The 20896-nt window shown below is 56.3% G+C and overlaps 1 protein-coding gene across 2 annotated transcripts in view; it reads left to right on the top strand.

Moving 5' to 3' along the window:
* The window catches only part of PLA2G6 (phospholipase A2 group VI), a 54321-nt gene that overhangs the window by 16395 nt on the left and 17030 nt on the right, over positions 1–20896 (top strand). For both annotated transcript variants that reach the window (XM_075553555.1, XM_075553556.1), the window contains exons 3-7: positions 7448–7663; positions 8621–8804; positions 10360–10547; positions 15570–15666; positions 16603–16785. In XM_075553555.1, the coding sequence (XP_075409670.1) occupies positions 7448–7663; positions 8621–8804; positions 10360–10547; positions 15570–15666; positions 16603–16785 (868 nt within the window). The remainder of the gene's footprint in view (positions 1–7447; positions 7664–8620; positions 8805–10359; positions 10548–15569; positions 15667–16602; positions 16786–20896) is intronic.

Genomic DNA, 20896 nt, shown 5'->3' with positions numbered 1-20896 from the left:
TTTGGGAAGCCTCTATTATGATTGGGAAACCCCCCCTTTTTTTTCCCCAAGGGCATGTAAATACAAGTGTGTCCCTGAGAGAACTTTAGTCATTCCAGCCACTCCCCTTGCACCCACTCCCCACTTTCCATCATCTTTCCTCAGCACAGCCCACGCCTGGTCAGTTGCAGGGGCCCTGCTGGCTGGAGGACACACCCGCATGCTGCCAGGTCTCACCATCAGACCACGGGGTGCCCTTCACGAGGCCCCCCACCTTGGTCAGAGATCCTTTGCTTCTGTGGTCCTTCCCCTCTCCACTGCCCCTCAGAACGAGGACCTCCACACCCCCGTCTCCCCAAACCCCCAGCCTCCTCCCCTCCATCTTATCTCAGCCGATGCCCTCACCGCTGACTTGCCCAGAAACAGAGGAAAGATGGGGCCACAGCCGCCTTCCTGGCCCGCCCCCACCCCTGCAGCCCCCAGGCCTTCCTCCCTGTGATCTATCATAGGCCGATGGGAAAGCAAGCAGAGCATCTTAAAACAGCCATTCTCCAACCTGGGGGTCACGACCCCTTTTGGGGTCAAGGGACTTTCACAGGGGTCGCCTAAGACCATATTTCTGATGGTCTTAGGAACCAAGACACCGCTCCTCTATCCATCTCCAGGCGGGTCCGCCCACATGCAGATACGCCCACCTACAGGGTCACCACAACATGAGGAACTGTATTAATGGGTGGCAGCATTAGGAAGGTGGAGAACCACTGACTAGAGCAAATGTAAAGGGACCGTAAGGGAGATGAAAGGAGAGGGTGCTAAACTTTAACCTGAGCGCATCTGCACCGTCCACCTTCCAAAGCACGGTGACAGCTGTTCACCTCCCTGGTGCATGCTAAGAGGGGTTCCCCAGGGGCGTAATCTATCTGTATTTCCCCCTCACTGTCAAAAAAGGAGGTCCAGTCAAAACCGGGGCTTGCAAAGGAATCGCTGGGCCACTGGAATTCAAGGGGAAGAGGATCACTTGGGAAGTTAGGGCGACTGGGGCATTCCAGAGGGGCCGTCTTGATCAGTTTTCTGGAAGGCACCGGATGGATGATCACGGAGCTTATTGTGAGGAAGTCTGAAAGCCACAGTAGTGAGGAAAAGGCCGGGCACACTGTCCCAGGGTCTTTCTCCCATCACAACGATGCCCTGCTCGTGCCTCGAGGGTTGCCCTCTGAGCAACCGGACCGCGTCCACGCTGCAGCTTGGCGGATGCCCCTTCTCACGTCTCTTGCTCCTCAGACACCGAAGAACTTTAAATAGTGTTGAAAGGAATGTGATGTGAGCCCCTCCCACTCCCCTAGGACCTATTGTGTTGACAGGGAGTAAGTAATTGTAGAGCCCAGAATCCTCTGGGGGAGGGTTAGAGAGATGGAAGAGCGCAGACCGAGGTGGAGGCGGTGACGTGGAGGGGGAGTAGCTTCGCATGTTGCTGTTTCCGTGTCGTGCACGTGTAACCAGACAGTTGCCACTTGAGCACGTTGACGCGTAGTCGTGCCAGCCCTCTCGCAGCGGGAGGATTCCATCACGTGGACACCACCGCTGGACTTCTCCGTTCTCCTGGGGACGGACAGGCGGGTCGCTTCCTGGGTGCACCTGGCCATGCATTTCTGTTAGATGTTTGCTTGGTGCTAGAACCCCTGCGTCCTTCTGACGTGTTCTCAGAGTGGCCAGTCCCCGAATGAGGACATCGTGCTTGGAGGTCCAAGCGGAGGGCCAGCAGAACAGAGGAGGGCTGTCAAGAAGATGGATTGACATAGTAGCTCAACCATAGCGATGCCTGGGTGGGGTTGGCGCAGCACCGGGCGGCATTTCCTTCTGCTGTGCGTCCAGCCGCGATGAGTCAGTGCCGGGAGATGGGGCGATCTTCAGCATCACTGGCTCTGCCAAGCTGTTTTCCTGTGAGCAGCGAAGGGGAGTTCCTGTTATTCCATGTCCACGTCGTCTGGTCCTGGCTGTCATCCGGTTTAAATATTTTAGCTGTTCGGTTGGGCGGAATTCCTGTTATTCCACGTCCTCTGATCCTGGCTGTCATCCGGTTTAAACGTTTTAGCTGTTCTGTAGTTGGCAGGTGCCCGAGTTGGTTCTGACTCCTAGCAACCCCATGGACCGCAGAAGAGCACCGCCCGGTCCTGCTCCACCCTCATGATTGCTAATGGGTGTGCAGTGTCCTGTTACTGTAAGACCAGCTGACCTTTGACTGACTACAGAGCAAGCTGAGCGCGGTCTGATGTGCTTCTTCACCGCTAGGCTATCCACTCAGTGAAAGACCTGCCCAAGTCTCCGAACCATATTTGAAAGTCGCATGTCGTTTTCTTAGTTTCTGGAGGACTGTGTGTGTGCACGTTCCAGCAGCACACCTTATGTCGATTCTGTGTTGTGGTGGCCGACTCTGCCTTCTTCCAAGACCCATGGGTCTGCCCTCTGGGCATGATACTTCCAGCTTCTTCCCCAGCACCGTGCTTCAAATGCATCCAGTCTCCTTCGGTCTTCCTGGTTCACCTCCCAATTGCACATGTGTATGAGGTGCTTCAAAATATAGTAGCCAGGCAGTTTGAAACCACCGGGAGAAGGGCGGGCTGTCTACTGCCATCAACAGTGACAGCCTCGGAAACTCATAGGGGCAGTTCTACCCTGTCCTAGAGGGTCGACGTGAGTCGGCATCGACTGGGTTCGATGCACTTGAGTCCTCAAAATGACAGCCTCGCCCCTCAGCAACTCAGAGGTCTCGTGCAGCAGATTTGCCCCATGCACGTCACCTTTGGTGTCTTGACTGCTGCTTCCACGAGCATTGATTGTGGATCCACGCAAGATGGGATCCTTACTCATGTCCCTCTTTCCTCCATATCTCCAGATGTTCCCTCCTGGTCCAGTTGTGAGGACTTGGGTACTCTTTGACCTGGAGTTGAAATCCACATGGACTTTCACACCCTTCACACCCCAAGCCAGCCTCACTGCCCTGGAGTCATTTTGACTCTCAATGACCCTAAAGGGCACGGCTGAACTGCCCTGGGAGTTAATTTCTAAGACTGAAACTGTTCACTGGAGTAGAAAGCTCCATCTTGCTCCCAAGGAGCCCTTGGTGGTTTTGAACTGCCGACCTTGTGGTTAGCAGCCCAGTGGGTAATATGACACTACCAAAACTCCTTTCACCCCCTTAATGGCTGAATGATGTTGGTGTGTACGTGCGTGCCTCCCACAGCGCCCTGATGCAGTCCTCTGTGGAAGCACACTTGAGTGGCGTCTCTCTTGGGCTCTTGAGACGCCTGCTGCCGTGAACACTGGGGTGCAAGTCTCCTTTCGGGTACCTGCTTTCCATTCTGGGAGGTGGAGGTGGTTTTGAAATTCACAAAGGAGCCCGCTCTGTTACCAACTGCTCATACCGCACACTCATCTGATAGCTCTGCGCTGTGGTTGGGCGCCATAGAGTCGGTGCCAACCCATAGTTACCCTCCGCACGATGGAGGGGAACACTCCCTGGGCCCGCGCCACCCTCACCCTGGCTCCTAACGATCTCGCTGGCCGCACTTCTTCCAAGACAGACCACTGTGTCCTCTGAGCAGTTCCGGGCCTCTCGGCATTCTTCTCCAGCAGCTGGTGACTTCTCCTTTCGTCCGTGAACGTGAGGAGCGACATTGCTGGACGTTTGAACGCGACCCTGGCCCTGCGTCCCTGGACGAACGCCTCCTCATGAACCCTCTCGCCCCGGCACTGTCTCTCTTGTATGTGGGTCGGCGAAGTCTGTTTTGTTTAGCACTTTCAGATCTGTGTTGTTTCTGTTTTGTTTCTTAAATCATTTTACCGGGGGCTCTTACAGCTCTTATAACATTCCATACATCAACGGTATCAAGCATAATTGTACTTAAGTTGCCATCATCATTTTTCAAACATTTACTCTTGGTGTTCAGCTCCTCTTTCCCCCCTCTTACTCTCCCACCCTCGTGACCCCTTGATAAACTATAAATTATTATTACTCTCATCTCTTACACCCACCACTGTCTCCCTTATTCGTCTCCCTGATGGTGGAGGTGTTGATGGTTATGTGTCGATCCTTGCGATTGGTTTCCCCTTCTTCTCCTCCCCCACCTTCTCCCTACTCTCCTGGTACTGCTGCCCCATTGCTATTTGGAGAGGTTTCTCTGGCCTGGAGTCCATGTGCTGTGGGTCTTACGTGCACCAGTGTACATGCTCCGGTCTGACCAGAACTGAAGGGGTCATGAGAGCGGGGAGGGCTGTGTGTGAGGACGCCTCAAGGAGCCAGAGGAAGGAATGCTGTGTGTTTCATCGGTGCTGTCCTGTGCCCTGGTTGACCCATCCCTTCCTTGTGACCCTTCTATGAGGAGATGTCCTACTGTCTACAGATGCTCCGACCCCCCTCGTTCTCCATATCTGTGTTTGTGAGGGATGCTGGCCCACAGTTTTCTGATTTTAATATCCTGTCAGGTTTGGGCATTAGGTGTATGCTGGCCACGTAAAGTGAATGAAGAACCTGTCCTGAGGCGTCTTTAAGTGTGATTGCGCGTCTTCTCGGGTGGGCTTGTTTATCCTCTTGGCAGGGCAGTAGCATCGTCGGGATTTCTTCACCAGCTCCACGGTGCCCACCCGCCAGTCCCTCTCCTGTTGTCCTGTCTCATCTGCCAACTCTCACACGCAGAGATACGGTGAGCAAACGGCTCTGGCTGGAGTCAGATGCACTTTGGCCATGAAAGAGACCTAGTACGTGAGGGTGCCTTGTTCCTAGCTAATGCTCCGGGCCCAGACCCTGCACCCTCCAGTTTCGCCTCGTGATTGTTATCACAGAGGTTATTGACTCCGGCTTTGCAGTCCCTCCTCGGAGGTCTATTTCTGATGAGTTTCTTTCCGAGATGTCTCTTCTCCCTAGGTGCCTAGTTAGTTTAGATTACGTGTAGACTGTGCTTGAAAACGTTTATAGGAAGGACTTGAAACCTTGTTTCCCCCAAAAAAGTAGGCAACTGGAGACAGCGGTGCTTCTGAGGATGAGCAGACTAAACGGGTGAAAGTTGAGGGGAATGGAGCCCACATCTGGATGCTGAGGGGGACAGTCCAGAAAGAAAATGGCCCATCTCTGAGGATCCCAAAGCCCTCCTCCAGGGAGGAGCTGGGGTTGAGTCTCCAAAGCACCTGGAGGTATTTCCAATCAGGAAACCGTCAGAACAGTTTCTGGAACTGAAATGACTTGAGGCGGAGCTGCAGTCCCTGTGGGACCCTGGCTCCTTAAGGGCTGACTTATTCCTAAGGAGCAGACCTTCTGGGTGTCAACCCGAAGTCCAGGGTGCTCATCAGAGCTTTCCTGGGACTCTAGCTCCTGTCCCCTGAGCTGCCCCCAGACTCTCAGAGAACAGAAGCCCTCAGTGCTGGGTTCATTTTCCTCGTTTCCCATATGCCCTCATTCCAGCTGGTAATCCATCACTGTGGCATTCGATAGCTGGCAACAACAATAACAAAACTCACTGCCATCATCAAGTCAATTCCCCGTGGGTTTCCGAGGCTGTGACTCTTTATAGGAGCAGAAAGCCTCCTCTTCCTCCCATGGAGCAGCTGGTGATTTCGAACTGCCAACCTTGTGGTTGGCAGCCCAGAACATGACGACTGTGGCACGAGAGCCCCTGCACACAGATGGGTGCTGCCTATATTCTCCCCGGCCTTTCTGGCCATCTCCAAGAGCCGGGGCCCAGTCCACATTACGTAGCATTAGTGGAAGTGGAAGTCCTCAGAGAGACCCCATTTTCTTTTTGAACCGCCCCCTCAGCTTTGAATTGCTGGTCCCATGTCCCTCTGCGGCTGACTCCCCGGAAGCATTGTCCCTGCGTGTGCTGTGCACACTGCCTGCAGTCCCTCCCTTTTTGCTCCTCCTCACGCAGGCCTTGTCGGCTCCCTGCACTCCAGCCCGGTCCCCGCATCCAGGTCACTGGTGATGTCAGTGATAGCAACCCCGGGGTGGACAGCCATGTGGGGCTGTCACTGTGTGAGGCCGGGTTGACCAGAGAAACAAATCCAGCGACACTCCTATGCGTGTCAGAGCTGTATATCAAGAAGTAATTATGCATCGATAAAACATCCAGCCCAGTCCAGCTCAGGCCCTTCCGTTCAATATTGGCCCAGGGATTCCTCTTCAGACTCACGCAGCGCCTGCAATGATGCCAAATGCAGGAAGGGCACAGGCCAGCAAGCGGGGAGTCCTGTGGATCCAGTGGCAGTGGACGCATCTCCAGGACTCTGGCTGCCACATTCACACACAGGCATATGCACACATAGGCATATACACACACACACAGGCATATACACATACAGACAGCAATTCTCAACCTGTGGGTTGTGACCCCTTTGGAGGTGGAATGACCCTTACAAGGGGTCACCTGATTCATCACAACAGCAAAATGACAGTGATGAAGTCGCAACAAAAATAATGTTATGGTTGGGGGGGCCCACCACATGAGGAGCTGTATTGAAGGGTCTGATGTGAGGATGATTGAGTGCAGCTGCACACAGGCAGACACACACACACTTTGGATCACATTGTATCACGTACATTGAAACCTTGATTCTTTTTTTTATCATAACATTATAAAGTAAACCTTTGCGTTTCCTTTTACAGTCTCTTCAGCTGCATGGGGTTCTGTCCCGCAGATAGAGCAGCGTCTGTTTCTTACCCTGAGCTTGACGTTCAGCCGGAACATTCACTAAGTCCTGACTCAGCATCCGCAGGCTGGTGAAGGATCACTGTCTGCCCTTCACAGTGGGTCCTGAGCAGAAAGGCCTGGAGACGTGCTTCCTTCACCTCCCACCCACAGAGGCCGAGCTGGCGCTGACTCCCGGGGGCCCCGTAGGACAGGGCAGAACCACCCCTGGTGTCTGAGATGGCAGCTCCTTATGGGAGTAGAGTCTCCCCTTTCCCCCTTTGTGGAAGCAGGCTGCCATGCCTTTCTTGCGCAGAGCAGCTGTGGGCCCAAAGCACCAACTTTTCAGTGAGCAGCCAAGTGCCGTTTCTGTAGGATTCCAGACTCAGAGACCCTAAAGTTTACCCCACGGGCCGTTCTTCTCTCTCACGAGGGTCCTCAGGGGCAGAATCTACTGTCAGTCAACAGCTGGAGGTCAAGGACCAAGGCTCTCAGATGAGACAGCCCAGTTATCACGCACGCCATGACCCAGATGCCCAGTAAAGCACCACTGAGGCAAACAGACAGAGAGCCTGAAAGAGGACAACGGTTTCCAAGGGAAAAGGATGCCCGGCCCTCCTGGGCATGCTTGTGTGTGTCGGTGGACTGTGGGGTCGGGGAGCAGGACGCCCCGGCCGGAGCCTGGGATCAGGCACAGCCCTCGAAGAAGCTGACGGGGCTCCAGGTGCCTGCTTCTTGCAGGGCTGAGGGTGAAGGGTCCGCCGCCTGAATCCCACTTTGTCCGGCCCCAGGCTCTTCCAGCTGGAGACGGAGGCCGACGCCCTGGTGAACTTCCAGCATTACTCCACCCAGCTGCAGCCCTTCTATGAGAGCTCGCCCCACGTCCTGCAGCAGGAGGTCCTGCAGCAGCTGACCGACCTCATCCGGAACCACCCCAGCTGGTCTGTGGCCCACATGGCCGTGGAGCTGGGCATCCGAGAGTGCTTCCGCCACAGCCAAGTCATCAGGTGGGTAGGCAGGTGGTGGGGGTGGTTTGCCGGCTAGGCGGACAGCAGAACCCTTGGGATTGGGTGGATGGATAGAGACGGGGAGTTGAGGTTCTACCTTGATCCCTTCCAGTCTACTCAAAGGTGCCCTCGCTAAAAAAACAAAACAAAAAAACCCAAACACTGCCATCAGGTTGATGCCAACTCACAGCAACGCGGCACGACAGGATAGAAATGCCCCTGTGGGTTTCCAAGACTGGAACTCGAATTTCTGGGAGTAGAAAGCCCTGTCTCTCCCTCTACAAGACTGGTGCTTTCAAACTACGGACCTTGCAGTAGAGCCCAGCACCCAATCACTCCACCACCAGGGAGTGTGATTTGGAAAGGAGCAGCCTGGGGCAGGGTCAGCACACGGGAAGGCTGCATGGAGTCAGGAGGAGAAAGGGACCGTTCCTGACACTCAGCTGCCAACACACACACACACACACACACACACACACACACACAGTCAGCAGTGAGACCCACCATGGCCCCTGGTACCGGGCGCAGAGCTGGGCCCTTCCAAGAGGCTCTGCTTACCATCTGCCCCTGAGGCAGCCCCCAGCGCTGTTCTCTGCCCCGGGCCCGGGCTCAGAGCGGCTCTGAGCACGGGCGGCTCTGAGCACGTCACAGTGTGCAGACGGGTTCTTGTCTCCTGAGCTGTCGCCCTGTGTGCGGTCCTGTCCCTTCAGCAGGGCAGGCCTGGCGTCTGTGCTCTTGTACATCAGGAGACACCGAGTGAGCTGCCCGAGGCCGGCTCGGCCTGTGCCGCCCCACTGCCTCTTCACGCTGGCCTGGCCCTGGGGCATGTGTCTTGACCCACCAACTACAAATTCGCCCCGAGTCCAGGTGTCAGTTTGAGCCCGAGACTCAGACTGACCCTCACGCATGGGGCCTTGTGTAGGCACCTGACCCACTCCTCTCTCCTGCCCCCTGCAGCTGTGCCAACAGCAAGGAGCGGGAACAGGGCTGCACTCCCCTGCACCTGGCCTGCCGCAAGGGCGACGGGGAGCTCCTGGTGGAGCTAGTGCAGTACTGCCATGCCCAGGTGGACGTGACTGACAACAACGGGGAGACTGCTTTCCACTACGCTGTCCAGGGGGATAACCCCCAGGTGCTGCAGGTGAGCAGGTGTGGAGGGGCAAAGGCTGCACTAGGCCAGGGACCCTGGGCTCCAGTGGCACCCCCGGGCGTCTCACTAGCCCCCCCCTCCCAACACCCCCCCCCGGGCCCTTCAGTCATGAGCAACCCCCTCCCCACACCTGTGGATGACACGTGCCCTCGGTCACTGTCAGCTGACAGCTCCAGGAGGGCCATCAGCCCAGCAAAATACACGCCATGGCCCCGAATGACCCTGAGTTGCAAGCAATGGGTGACCAACTCCAGGCAATCCATTCAGTCTGGGTTTCCCCTGAGCACCAACTGTGTGCTGGCTGCTCTCCTGCCGGCCCCAAAGGCCAGGGCCCCACTCTGATCGTGACTTTTTGCAGGCACTCAGGCTACTCCTGAGGGTTTCTTCGGTGTTTTACCCCCCTGGGCGCCCCGCCTGTAGCTCTTGGATCCCTTGGGCAGAGGAAGGGAGGGGGAGGTGTGGGCAAGTCTGGAACCAGGCTCGTAAGGAACCAGACTCGTAAGGAACCAGACTCGCAAGGAACCAGCGATCTGAAGCTACTGCTGTGGAGTCCATCCCAATGGACAGCGGCCCTGTACGACAGAGCGGACTGCCCCATAGGGAGGCCAAGACTGTCACCTTGATAGAAGCCGGTGACCTCGTCTGTCGTCCATACAACCGTGGGTGGGTTCAAACTGCCAGTGCTGTGGTTAGCACCCAGCTGAACCACTGCACCCCAGGGCACCTGGCTGTCAAGGAAAGACCATTTGATAGCCAGTTGAAAGGAAAAGGCAGACAATTGGACCCAGCATTAGAAGGCCCTAGAGGTCCTAGCCTTGGGGACAGAGGAGCCCTTTTGTCCCAGCACATACAGGTTCATGCTATGGTTTGGTGCTTTCAGGGAAGGCAGTGCTGCCCCCCACTGAGGAACGCCCCCCCCCCCACTCCCACCCCCATCCCAGCTGTCCTCCGTCCAGGCTGGGCTTGTGCTTGGCGCTGTTCCGACCCTTGTCCGAACTTCAGTCCAGTGAGCGTGCCTAACACCCTCTGGGTCATCAGTCCCTCTCCTTACCAAAGGACATGAGGCTCAGACATCCCAGCGCTGTCCCCAGGAAGGCCTCAGAACTGGGCGTTTGTCCCCATGAGTCAATCCCGGGGTCACGTGGATGCACAGTGGTCACATGTGACCCTCAGGGACAACATGCTCCAAGTTTTCTTTTTAATACCGGTGCTTTGGGTGGGAGACAGTCATGTGTAGCCAGAGGGCTCCCTGTAGGCCCCAGATACCGCCACCCTTTTTTGGTGTCACGGGTGCCCGTTCAGCAATGTCCTGGACATTCCTCACCTGTTCGAGGCCAGGGCCCCATCCACCCCACGCGGCCGGCCCCTGCCGTCCTCTGGCTCCTCCCTTCTCTGAAGCTGCTCCTGGTGTGTAGCGTCCTCACAGAGTCCTGCCACCCCTCCATCTGTCACCCAGGGGGGCGGGGAGTGGCAGGTGGGCTCCAGGGGGACCCACAGGGCTGCCTCCACCTGTGGGCTTCAGCCCACCTCCCTGTGCTGCTTTCAGCTTCTAGGCAAGAGCACGTCGGCCGGCCTGAACCAGGTCAACAGCCAGGGCCTGACCCCGCTGCACCTGGCCTGCCAGCTGGGGAAGCAGGAGATGGTGCGCGTGCTGCTGCTCTGCAATGCCCGCTGCAACGTCCTGGGGCCCAGCGGCTACCCCATCCACATGGCCATGAAGCACTCCCAGAAGGGGTGAGTCCTCGCCGGGGCGGCTGGGTCGAGGGCATCGCCGTGCAAGCAACAGGACCGCTCCGTCCGGCTGGTGGCAGTGCTTAGGTGACCTTCGGTCTGTACAACGAGACAGTCACTGCCCGTCCGGCCCCAGCCTCGGCATCGTGGGCTGCCTTGCTCGAGCCCGTTGTTGCAGCCCCGTTTTCCTAAAGTGCAACAGAAATTCTGCCCAAAAACCCACTGCCCTCGAGTCGCTGCCGACCCCAGAGGACGGCGGAGAACTGTCCCTGTGGTGTCCGGGACTGCACATCTTTATGGGAGAAGAAGGCTTCGTCTCAGTCAAGTTAGAGGGGCAGCAGAAAAGAGGAAGGCCCCTCATGAGACAAATTAATCCAGTGGCTGCAACAACGGGCCCAAACTTAACCATTGTGAGGCGGGGGAAGGACCCGGCTGTGTTTGTTTCGGTCTGCTGGGATTCGGAACCAGCGTGAGGGCTCCTAGCAACAGCAAGTGCTTCCGCCACGGTCCTTCGGATGTCAGCAATGGCCTCCTGGTCCCGTGGCCTCTTCTGAATCCTGCTGGAGCATCTGGCAGCTCCCTGACCATGCATGACTGCAACTGTGGTTGAATCCTCTTCAGCCAACCCTGACTAGCTGTGCCACTGGTGATGGCCTTCTTGAATGCCCTCATTGTGTTGGGCCACCTTTCTTTGGAGCAGGTTCAGAGCTGGATCTCTTCCACTTGGTGGGCCAGGTTTCTCAGCACAGATGAGCGAGTGCTTCTAGCGCTTCATCAGCATGTGTCCACATGATCGCTAGTGCCCTCAGGGACGCTTGCGCCCAAGCCATTGATTCCTGATCATGTCCCACCTCTTGAACTCCTCGACGCTCAAGGGCAAGTTTCCATCGCTTCCTACATCCTCTTTGACCTTGTTTTTCTTTCCTGACTTTTTGGTGACCAGGGAGCTCTGGTGCTTCCTGGTTACCTGTTGGGCTGCAGTCCTCAGGGTCGGCAGTTTGAAACCACCAGCAGCTCCTTGGGAGAAAGAGTGGGCTTTCTACTCCCATCAGCAGGCACGGCCTTGGAAACCCATGGGGGTCGCTGTGAGTCAGCACGGTCTTGATGGCACCGAGCTTGGGTTTTCATGTACGATGCTCTTGATGACCTCCCACACTCATTATGCCGGCCTTTGCTCAGCAGTGGTGAACACATCCCACCTGCCCCCTTGAGACGTTCTCCGGGTGCAGGTGGCATGATATGTTCAAGGTCATAGTTTGGACTTCTTTTACTTGCCTTCCTTTTCAACTGAAATGTGCATGGAAGCCATGATGATCCGTCCCACAGTCAGCCCCGGTCTTGTTCTAGCAGCCAGTAACGAGTCTCTCCGTGGTCTCTTCCCACAGGTGTAGTCAGTTTGGTTCTGTGTGTCCCTCTGGCAAAGGTCCTCGTGCACGGCCACCATTGATGTGGTTGAACAGTGGTATTTCCCACGAGCCCGTCGGCGTCGTCACTGGTGCTGTTGAGTGGGAGCCGACTCATAGCCGCCCTGTGTGCCACGGAACGAAACCACCGCCCCGGCCCCCGCCACCCTCACAGTGGTCCCCATGGTCGAGCCCATTGTTGCGGCCACAGTGAAGCTGTGGGTCTTGCAGGATGCTGTCATGCATCTCCGGCTTGTTTTCTATGCCCAATGCCACCTTTTCCAAGCACCGGGCCTTCCTCTTTGTTTCCAACGTCAAGTTCCAGGCTCCAGTATCGATCACGGCATCTTGATCGCATGTTTGATCAATTTCTGACTGAAGAAGTTGGTAGAATCTTCCAGTTTCTTGGCTGAAAGGATTGCACTGAGATTTCAGTCCAGAAAACCCTCTGAGCTGGGAAGTTGGAACTGACTCGGGCACCTTGCTGCACCAACAATGGGGCATTCTCCCTTTGCCATCTGGGAATCTTTACCCTCAATAAAATAGGTGTGTGTGTGTGTGTGTGTGTGTGTGTGTGTGTGTGTGTGTGTAGTGGGTAAAAAAGAATATCTAAAACTCCTTTCCAGCATCGATGCACTTGAACTGTGCTACTGGAGAAGATTGAAGCTCCGCAGAGTGCTAAGTTGATAATCCAATCCGTCTTGGATGAAGTAAGGCCAGTGTGCTCCTTAGAGGGAAGGACGGCGAGATGTCATCTTACAGACTTGGGGCATGTCAGGAGAGCCAGTCCAGGAGAAGGACATCCCATTGAGTAAAGTGGAAGGGCAGTGAGTGCCCACAAGGAAGGCCCTCTAGGGGGTGGGTCAACCCCGTGGCTGCAACAGTGGGCCCCAGCAGGGGACCACGGTGAGGATGGAGCAGGAGGCGTTCCGTCCTGTTGTAAGGAGAGTCGCTATGGGTCGGAACCAACAGCAACAGCTGTCCAGCAAGAACAAGGTCCAGAGCCAGTAGACAAATGAGTCAGCCCTTCAGCCGCGGACGGACATTATGCTCCATGCTGGCCCTCAGAGAGGACTGGGGCATGGGGCAAGCAGCTCTGGGACAGCGTGCTATGCCAGCCTCACAGCACTGTAACTCCTGTGGGCAGCGCGAAGAGACCGGCTGGGAGGCTCTCTCCCCGCCTCAAGCTCCCCCGCCTCTGGGGTCTGCATCCTTCTGGCTAATCCCCAGGGCATTGTGGCCTTATGTAAAGTCTGGTCCAAGCTTGGCCAGCCTTCCTGCCCTTGATTCTCCCAGTGGCAAGTGTTCTGTGCCCGGCACCACTGTGAGGGTGTGGGGAAGTGGGCAGTAGAGTGACGGCAGCTGCAGCAGCCATAATAACAAGTAAGTTCTCTCCCCACCAGTGCTGCTCCCACCCCACCACCCGTCAGGATATGACGCTTCTATTTCCAGAGTCCGCACGGTTTCAGCAGTGCCTCCAGACTAGGAGAACAGGAAGAAAGGGCAGGCAACCCACTTCTGCAGATCAGCCGGTGACAGCTCTGTGGAGCACAGCCTAATGCCATCCTGTGGTAGAGTGCTTAGAAGAGGAGTCCCCAGACTGGGCAGCATGCGGCCACAACAAGGGGCTCGGGACGCCAGCAAGGGTTTAGACCGTCCAGGACTGGGCCCTGTGTTTTGCTGTCCTGCATGGAGTCCCCAGGGCTTGGAGGCAACTCGGTGATTACAGCAGCACATTGCTGCCCCAACCTCTGGGCCCCGCCGCTGCCCGGGCCACTTCACAACAGCCCAAGGAGACATAGTATACCCCAGCATTCAAGATAAGGAAGCCCACGCATGCCGGGGGACCTGTGACTAGCCAGTGTCAGGGCCGCTTCTAGCCACTTCACCCTTACCCATTCTTCTGCCCCATTTCTTACAGGATGCAGGCTGCTGTGGGCAACCCCAATGGGGCTCCCCTGTGTGCTTGGCACAGAACTAGGTACAGAGACACCCTGTCTCCATGAGTCCTGGCCGGGCCTGTCTCCGTTTTAGAGGGTCCTGTCACAGAAATCCCACCAGGGATTGGTTTAGCACACCAGCATTGCTTGTTGCTGGGTGGATCCGAGGCCCTGGCTTGGTGGACTGCCTTACTCTCTCGAGGGGCTCTGGACAAGGCTCTCGCACCTCGGTCCCCTGGCCATCTCCCTGTGGTGTGGCATCTCCCTCCCCAGATCTGCCACTCCTCTGAGCTGCCTGTACTTCTGTTGTAGCTCAGAGGCCGCTGACTTAAAACACACCCTGCACGGAGGGCACCTCTAAATAGTGTGAAGAAAGCCCATTCCCAATGGGAGTGACCACAGGTACGCTCTTGCTGGGTGCCGTCCAGTCCGTTCTGACTCAGAGCGACCTCAGGTAACCCCGCCCGGTCCCACAGCGACCCCGTGCACAACAGAACAAACCTCAGTCCAGCTCTACGCCGTCCTCACAGCTGGTCCTGTGCCTGAGCCCAGGGCTGCAGCCATAGCGTCAGGGTACCTCGTTGGGGGCCTTCCTCTTGTCCGCTGCCCCTGCACTTACCAAACATAACATCTTTCTCCAGGGACTGGTCTCTCCTGACATGTCCAAAGTCTGTAAGGCCAATTCTTGCCCTCCTTGCCTCTAACGAGCACTCTGGCCTTACTTCTTCCGAGACAGACCTGTGTGTCCTGTTAGCAGTCCATGGTACTTTCCGTGTTCTTCTCCAGCACCACATCCAAACGCATCCGTTCTGTGGTCTTCTTTATTCAGTGTCCAATGTTCATGTGCACGTGATACAAAGGAGAATATCGTGGCTTGGGTCAGGCACACGTTAGGCCTCAAAATAACATCCCTGCTCTTCAGTACCCTAAAGAGGTCTTGTGCAGCAGATTGACCCAATGCAATCCGCCCTTTGATCTCGTGGCTGCTGCTTCCATGAGCACTGATGGTGGAGCCACGGAAGACACAATCCTTGACATCTTCTACCTTTTCTCCATTTGTCACAATGTTGCCTAGGGTCCTGTTGTGAGGATTTGGGTCTTCTTGACATTGAGTTGTCATCCAGACTGAACTCTACAATCCTTGATCTTCATCAGCAAGTGCTTCAAGTCCTCCTTGCTGTCAGCGAACAAGGTTGTGTCATGTGCGTCCCTCAAGGGGTTGATAAGCCTGCCTCCGGTCCTGAAGCCACATTCTTCTCCAGAGAACCCAGCTTCCCCGAGGGCTTGCTGCCCAGCATGCTGCATCGTAGGGATTCGATTTCACAACACGTGTTTGGGGGAGACGAAATCTAGCCCATAGCAGACCCCAAGCTGCAGAGGCCCCATTCCTTGGCTCCGGTGCCCCATGAGGAGCTGGGACCAGACCTCAGCCCAGTTGACCGTAACGCCAATGCCAGTGAGCTTGCGTGTGGTTGGCAGGAGTCATCTGGGAAGGCTTCATGGTGGAGTCGGCCCCAGCGTGTTTTGAGAGACCCAGTACCTCCCTGACACACATCGTGAGCATGTTCTATAGCTTTCTCCAAGGGTGGAAACTTCCCTGACCCCCTGTGGGAACCTCAGGAGTGCCCCTCCATGGCAGGCCCGCCCGTCCCTCCTCACGGCCACGGCCCCTGTCTCCTCAGGTGTGCTGAGATGATCATCAGTATGGACTGCAACCAGATCCACAGCAAGGACCCCCGCTATGGCGCCAGCCCCCTGCACTGGGCCAAGAACGCAGAGGTGGGGCAGTCTGAGAGCAGGTGGGGCTGAGGGGGCGCAGCACTGGCTTCTGCTGCCTGCTGGAGAGAGGATGCTGGTGGGGGGGGGCACTTGAGGCAGGGTTGAGGGAGCTGATCTTGGAGGCAGCCAAGGCAGAGGAGTGTGGGACCATTGGAATGTGCTCTGTGCTCACTGAGGGGGCGGCGATTCCCCACTGAGCCTCGGTGCCCAAGGGTGTAAACTGGAGGGTCTGGGACCTGCCAGGAGGGTCCCTGGGAAGGCTTCCTGAGGAGGAGATTGAGTGTGAAGTCAGCAAGGTAGCACACAGTGCATGGAGAAGCTGGGAATAGCAGGAGGAGGGTACAGCTGCGTCCACAGAGCCTGGCTGCCATCTCTCCTAGAACCCGCCCTGAAGCCACCCCAACCCCTCAGCAGATCGCAGCTCTGGCCCCTCCGCCCACTTGGCAGTGCAGCTCAGTGGGGCACTGATGGGGTGCTGCCTGGCCTGCCCATGAAGGCCATGGCCAAGATGCAGGGGGTTTGCCGAGGGCCAGGAGCTAGGCACCAAGTCAGGCTCCTAAGTTCAGGCTTCTCTCATTGTTACCTCCCCCCAGAAGGGCAGGCTGAGGGGCAGGGTGGGGAGGGCTCTCTGACTTACATAGCTAAGGCAAGGTGGGGTGGCTGGGACCTGTCCTGCCTGGCCCCCGAGGGCCTCTCTCTCTCCCGAGGCAGGCCGGTGTGGGCAGCGTCTGGGTGGGGAATATTCTAGGACCTCCGAGGCATGTTGCAGGCAGGGCCTGGGAGCCCCTAAAAGCTGCTGACCCGTTTCCTGCTCTGTCCCTGGTTCTTGGGATGCTGAGGTGGTGGGGGCTGAGGTCTGGGGCCCCCACACCCAGGGCATCGGGAGCGGCAGGGCCTACGCGGTCCCACTGAGAGGCTGGCCCCTGTCCCGAGCAGATGGCCCGCATGCTGCTGAAGCGCGGCTGCGACGTGAACAGCACCAGCTCGGCGGGGAACACGGCCCTGCACGTGGCCGTGATGCGCAACCGCTTCGAGTGCGTCATGGTGCTGCTGACCTATGGGGCCCACGCCAACGCCCGTGGGGAGCACGGCAACACTCCGCTGCACCTGGCCATGTCGGTGAGTCCCCCCAGCCCCTAGGCACAGCTCCCGCTGCCTGGTGAGAAGCCACACCACCCGCCCTCCCCCGACCCCCCCGCCAGCCTTGGTTTGTCCACCTGGGAAATGGGAGCTGCCCATCTCGGCACGTAGCACCCGAGGTGTGGGGAGGTTCGGTGACAGCTCTCTGGTGACTGTCCAAATGGCACATATGACAACCGGCCCGGGCGAGCATCCTACGGGGGCCGCCACCAGGATCAGGGAAACAGCCACGTGCAGGCCCTGTGTCTCAGCCTGGCCCCTCGTGAATGCCCGGAAAGCAGGGCCTCTGGCTGCTGGGGACGGGGCTGCGATTTGTCTTGCCACATAACTCCTGCCTTTAAAGTCTCTGCAGCGCGGCTGGGGAGTATAAGTACGCACTGCACATACAGCAACTCCTAGCAGCCCTGTGCAGGCCTTCTGAGGCTGTGACTCTCTGGGAGCAGAGAGCATGCTCTTTCTCCTGACAAGTGGCTAGTGGTCTTGAACCACCCACTTTGTGTTTCATAGTCCGATGCCCACCTGACAGCACCCCCAGGGCCCAGGGCTCCTTGGTATGCATCATGACAAACCAAACCAAACTGACTGCCTTCAGGCCCTTTCTGTCTCATAGGACAGGCGAGAGCTGGGTGTCTGAGGCTGTAGCTCTTTATAGAAACAGAAAGCCTCAACTTCCTCCTGCAGGGAAGCTGGTGGGTTTGAACCACTGACCTTGTGGTCAGCCACCTATCGTGTAACCCACGACACCACCAGGGCTCTCATATTACACATAAGCCAAAATCAAACTCATAGCCAGCAAGCCCATGCTGACTCACAGCGACCCTACAGGAAAGGGTAGAACTGCCCCTGTGGGTTTCCCAGGCTGTCGCTCTTTCATGTAAGAAGCCTTCAGGGTTTTCTTTCAGAATAGCTGGTGGTTTTGAACCGCTGACCTTGGGGTTGGCAGCCCAGTGCATAACCATGACACCATCAGGACTCCCAGTTATCAGTCAGTCGACACTACTCTCCAAAGAGTTTTCAGTGGCTGAGTTTTTTTAAGAAGTATATCGCCAGGCCTTTCCTCTAGGGCACCTGCAGCCTTTCAGTTAGCAGCTAAGCACATTACCTGTGTACACCACTACTGTGTGTGTGCGCGCGCGTGTGTGTGTGCGCGCGTGTGTGTGCGCGCGCTAGAATGAGGGCATAATATACACCCAGGCCCATTGAACAAGTCTCAGAGCCATGCAACAAAGCAAGACCCCGAGGCTCTAGAAGAAGTAGATTCAAGACAAGTTCAAGTTCAAAGACATCCTGTTTTACACCAAAGGTCACAGAAGAGGCCTGACTGTCCAAGAGGCTAGACCTATAAATAGCTTCCCGGGTCATTGGTAGCACTGAATGGGCCTTTAGAATTAGCTGCGGCTCAGCCCTCAATGCTTTTGCTCAGTTTGGTCATTTGCTGCTTTCTGAAATGACCCAGGGAGACTGGACTGGGGAAGTTTTGTGCGTATGAGATGACCACCATCTGTATTTCCCACGTTAGAAATAGGAAGTGAGAAATTCAAGAAGATATATATGGATTCATTTTAAAATAATAAACTCAGGACATGCTAATATAAATCACATTCGAAGAAAACTTTATTCCTCAAGGGTCCCCTCTGAAAAAAATATTTAAAAGAGTGGTGTTTACATTTCTTGCCAATCATTTTACTAGAATCTCGGGTCACCTTCGGTTAGTCTCTTGCAATATGTTCATTTCTGTGTCTTAACTTTTCATCATGAATTGGGTGAAGGTATACAGAGCAGAGCCTGAGTTTTCTGTCCAACGAGCCACATGCTTTCTGCTTCCTCAACATTGCAGTTTTCTGAATGCCCGATCAGCTCTCCCGGCTCCTCTCTGTTCCCCTCGGCCATCGCTCCTACTTCTCTATCCCCTCTGAAGTCTGACCCAGGTAAATGCTGCCCTCTGACCCCAAGTGGTCCATTATTCTAAGTTGCGCACACATTGTTAGAGCATTGTTCCTCCTACGACCTGTCTCGTTGGGCTGAAAACTGAGCCGCTGGGATGGTTTCAGTTCCAGACCTGCAGGGTCTTGGGGGTCCCATCAGTCTCTATCTGACCACCAAGCCCGGCCCTCTTTATGATTTTCCATCTGTCCCATGTCTTCCCCCCCGCTCTATCCAGGCCCTGCTAAGGCAGTCTCTTTCAGAGCCCTTGGTGATGGGGCCAGGCACCATCTAGTTCTTCTGGTCTCAGGGTGGCAGAGGCTGAGGTTCACGTGGTCCCTTCATTCAGGAGCCTCATTGTCTCCAGTGTCTTCGATTTTCCTCACTCTGCCACTCTCCTCGGGAGAAAGACAGGGCTATCTACTCCTGTCAAGAGTGACAGCCTCAGGAACTCACGGGGGAGGCTCTGATCCATCCCAGAGACTCCCTGTGAGTCGGCATCCATGCAGCGACGGCAGTGAGCCCAGCCTTCTGTCTTCCAAAGAGAGAGACAGTAGTCGGCCATTCTCAAGCTTGCGAGACCTTGGGTGCTGCTCACCAAAGGGACACCCAGACTCTGTGACCTGCGTTAAGCCCATCGGCCTTGCTGCCTCCCAAGCCTAGGGCCCAGCGACTTATTCCCACAAGGTGCTTGGTTCTGTCCAAGAAGTTTGTATAACCGTGCCCCCTGTAGCAACATCACGCAAATCTGGCCCCACCCAGATCTGCAGCCAGGGAGGCGGGAGTGTTGCAGCAGCCCGCCATCATTCTGGGTAGTCCGTGATGCCGTACCAAACCGTGGTGCGGGATCCTTTCTGGGGAGGGGGTTGCAGTGCACAGTGCGGAGCCAGCTCAGGTTGCTTCTCATGCCCTGTGACATTGAACCCGTTGTTTCGTGGCCGCTCTGTCTTTACCCAGGCTTGATGCCGCACCCCAGAACCAAACCAAACCACACTGACTCATAGCGACCCCCTGTGGATTTCCCAGACGCTAACTGCTGACCGGAGTAGAAGGTGCAGTCTTTCTCTCACGGAGCTGCTGGTTCAAACTGCCGACCATGTGAATCCCGGCCCAACCAACGTGTGTAACCATTACACCACCTGAGCTTCTCCGCCTTGGAAACACAGCTTCTCCGAATTGGAAACACAGCTTCTCCGGCTTTGCACAACTCCCCAGTCTCGAGCACCCCGTTTCATGGTGCGCCCCAGCCAAGCCGGTTGTCACCGACTTGAATTCAGACGCAGAGCTGACGCCATCTGTGTCCAAGCACAACTGTGCTCCGGGGGTTCCCATAACGGACCCTTTCAGAAGCAGACCACCAGGTCTTTCTTTCGAGGTACCTTGGAATATTGAACTCCTAGTCCTTCTGTTCGTAGCCAAGCACCCGTTTGGGCCACCCGGGGACTCTGCATTGTATTCAGCAGTCTGACAAAGCCTCACATTGGTCGGTATTACCACTGGTCCGCTAGAAATCATTAAGTCTCAGTAGAAGCAGGCAGCGTGAGACACAGAGAAAAGATTGATGTCATGGCTTTCGTCTTGCTTGGATCCACAGTCACGCTCGCAGAAGGGGCAGTCGAGAGATCGAAAGGCATATTGCGTTAGGTAAATGTGCTGCACCGGATTTCGTTAGCGTGTTGGAAAGCAGAATATTGTTTTCAGGTCTAAGGTGCACCTAACCAAGCCAGGGCATTCTCCACGGCCGCCCACGCGTGTGAACGGTGGACACTGACTCAGGAAGGCAGTAGAAGAACGGATGCGTTTGAAGAATGTGGACCGTGCCCTGGGCTGCTGACAGGAGAGGCAGGTCTGTCTTGGAAGAAGTGAGACCAGAGTGCTCCTCAGAGGCAGGGTTGGCCGGATTTCATCTTACAGACCTTGGACAGATTGTCAGGAGAGACCGGTCCCTGGAGAAGGCCGTCACGCGCGGGAAAGTGGACGAGCCAGGTTGACACGGGCACAGGCTGCGTTGCGTTCCACGGGCTCCGGCGTTGGAACAACTGTGAGGCTGGCGCAGGACCGGGCAGTCTCCTATGGGTCTCACTATGGGTCAGAGCTCACTCGATGGCACCCAGCCACAGCACCTCGTTAGCAGAGTCTCCAAATGCCTGGCCGCCTGCAAGCATCA

The sequence above is a fragment of the Tenrec ecaudatus genome, chromosome 6, assembly GCF_050624435.1.
Source record: "Tenrec ecaudatus isolate mTenEca1 chromosome 6, mTenEca1.hap1, whole genome shotgun sequence".
In the NCBI taxonomy this organism is placed as follows: domain Eukaryota; kingdom Metazoa; phylum Chordata; class Mammalia; order Afrosoricida; family Tenrecidae; genus Tenrec; species Tenrec ecaudatus.
This window is presented reverse-complemented; position numbering and strand designations above follow the sequence as displayed.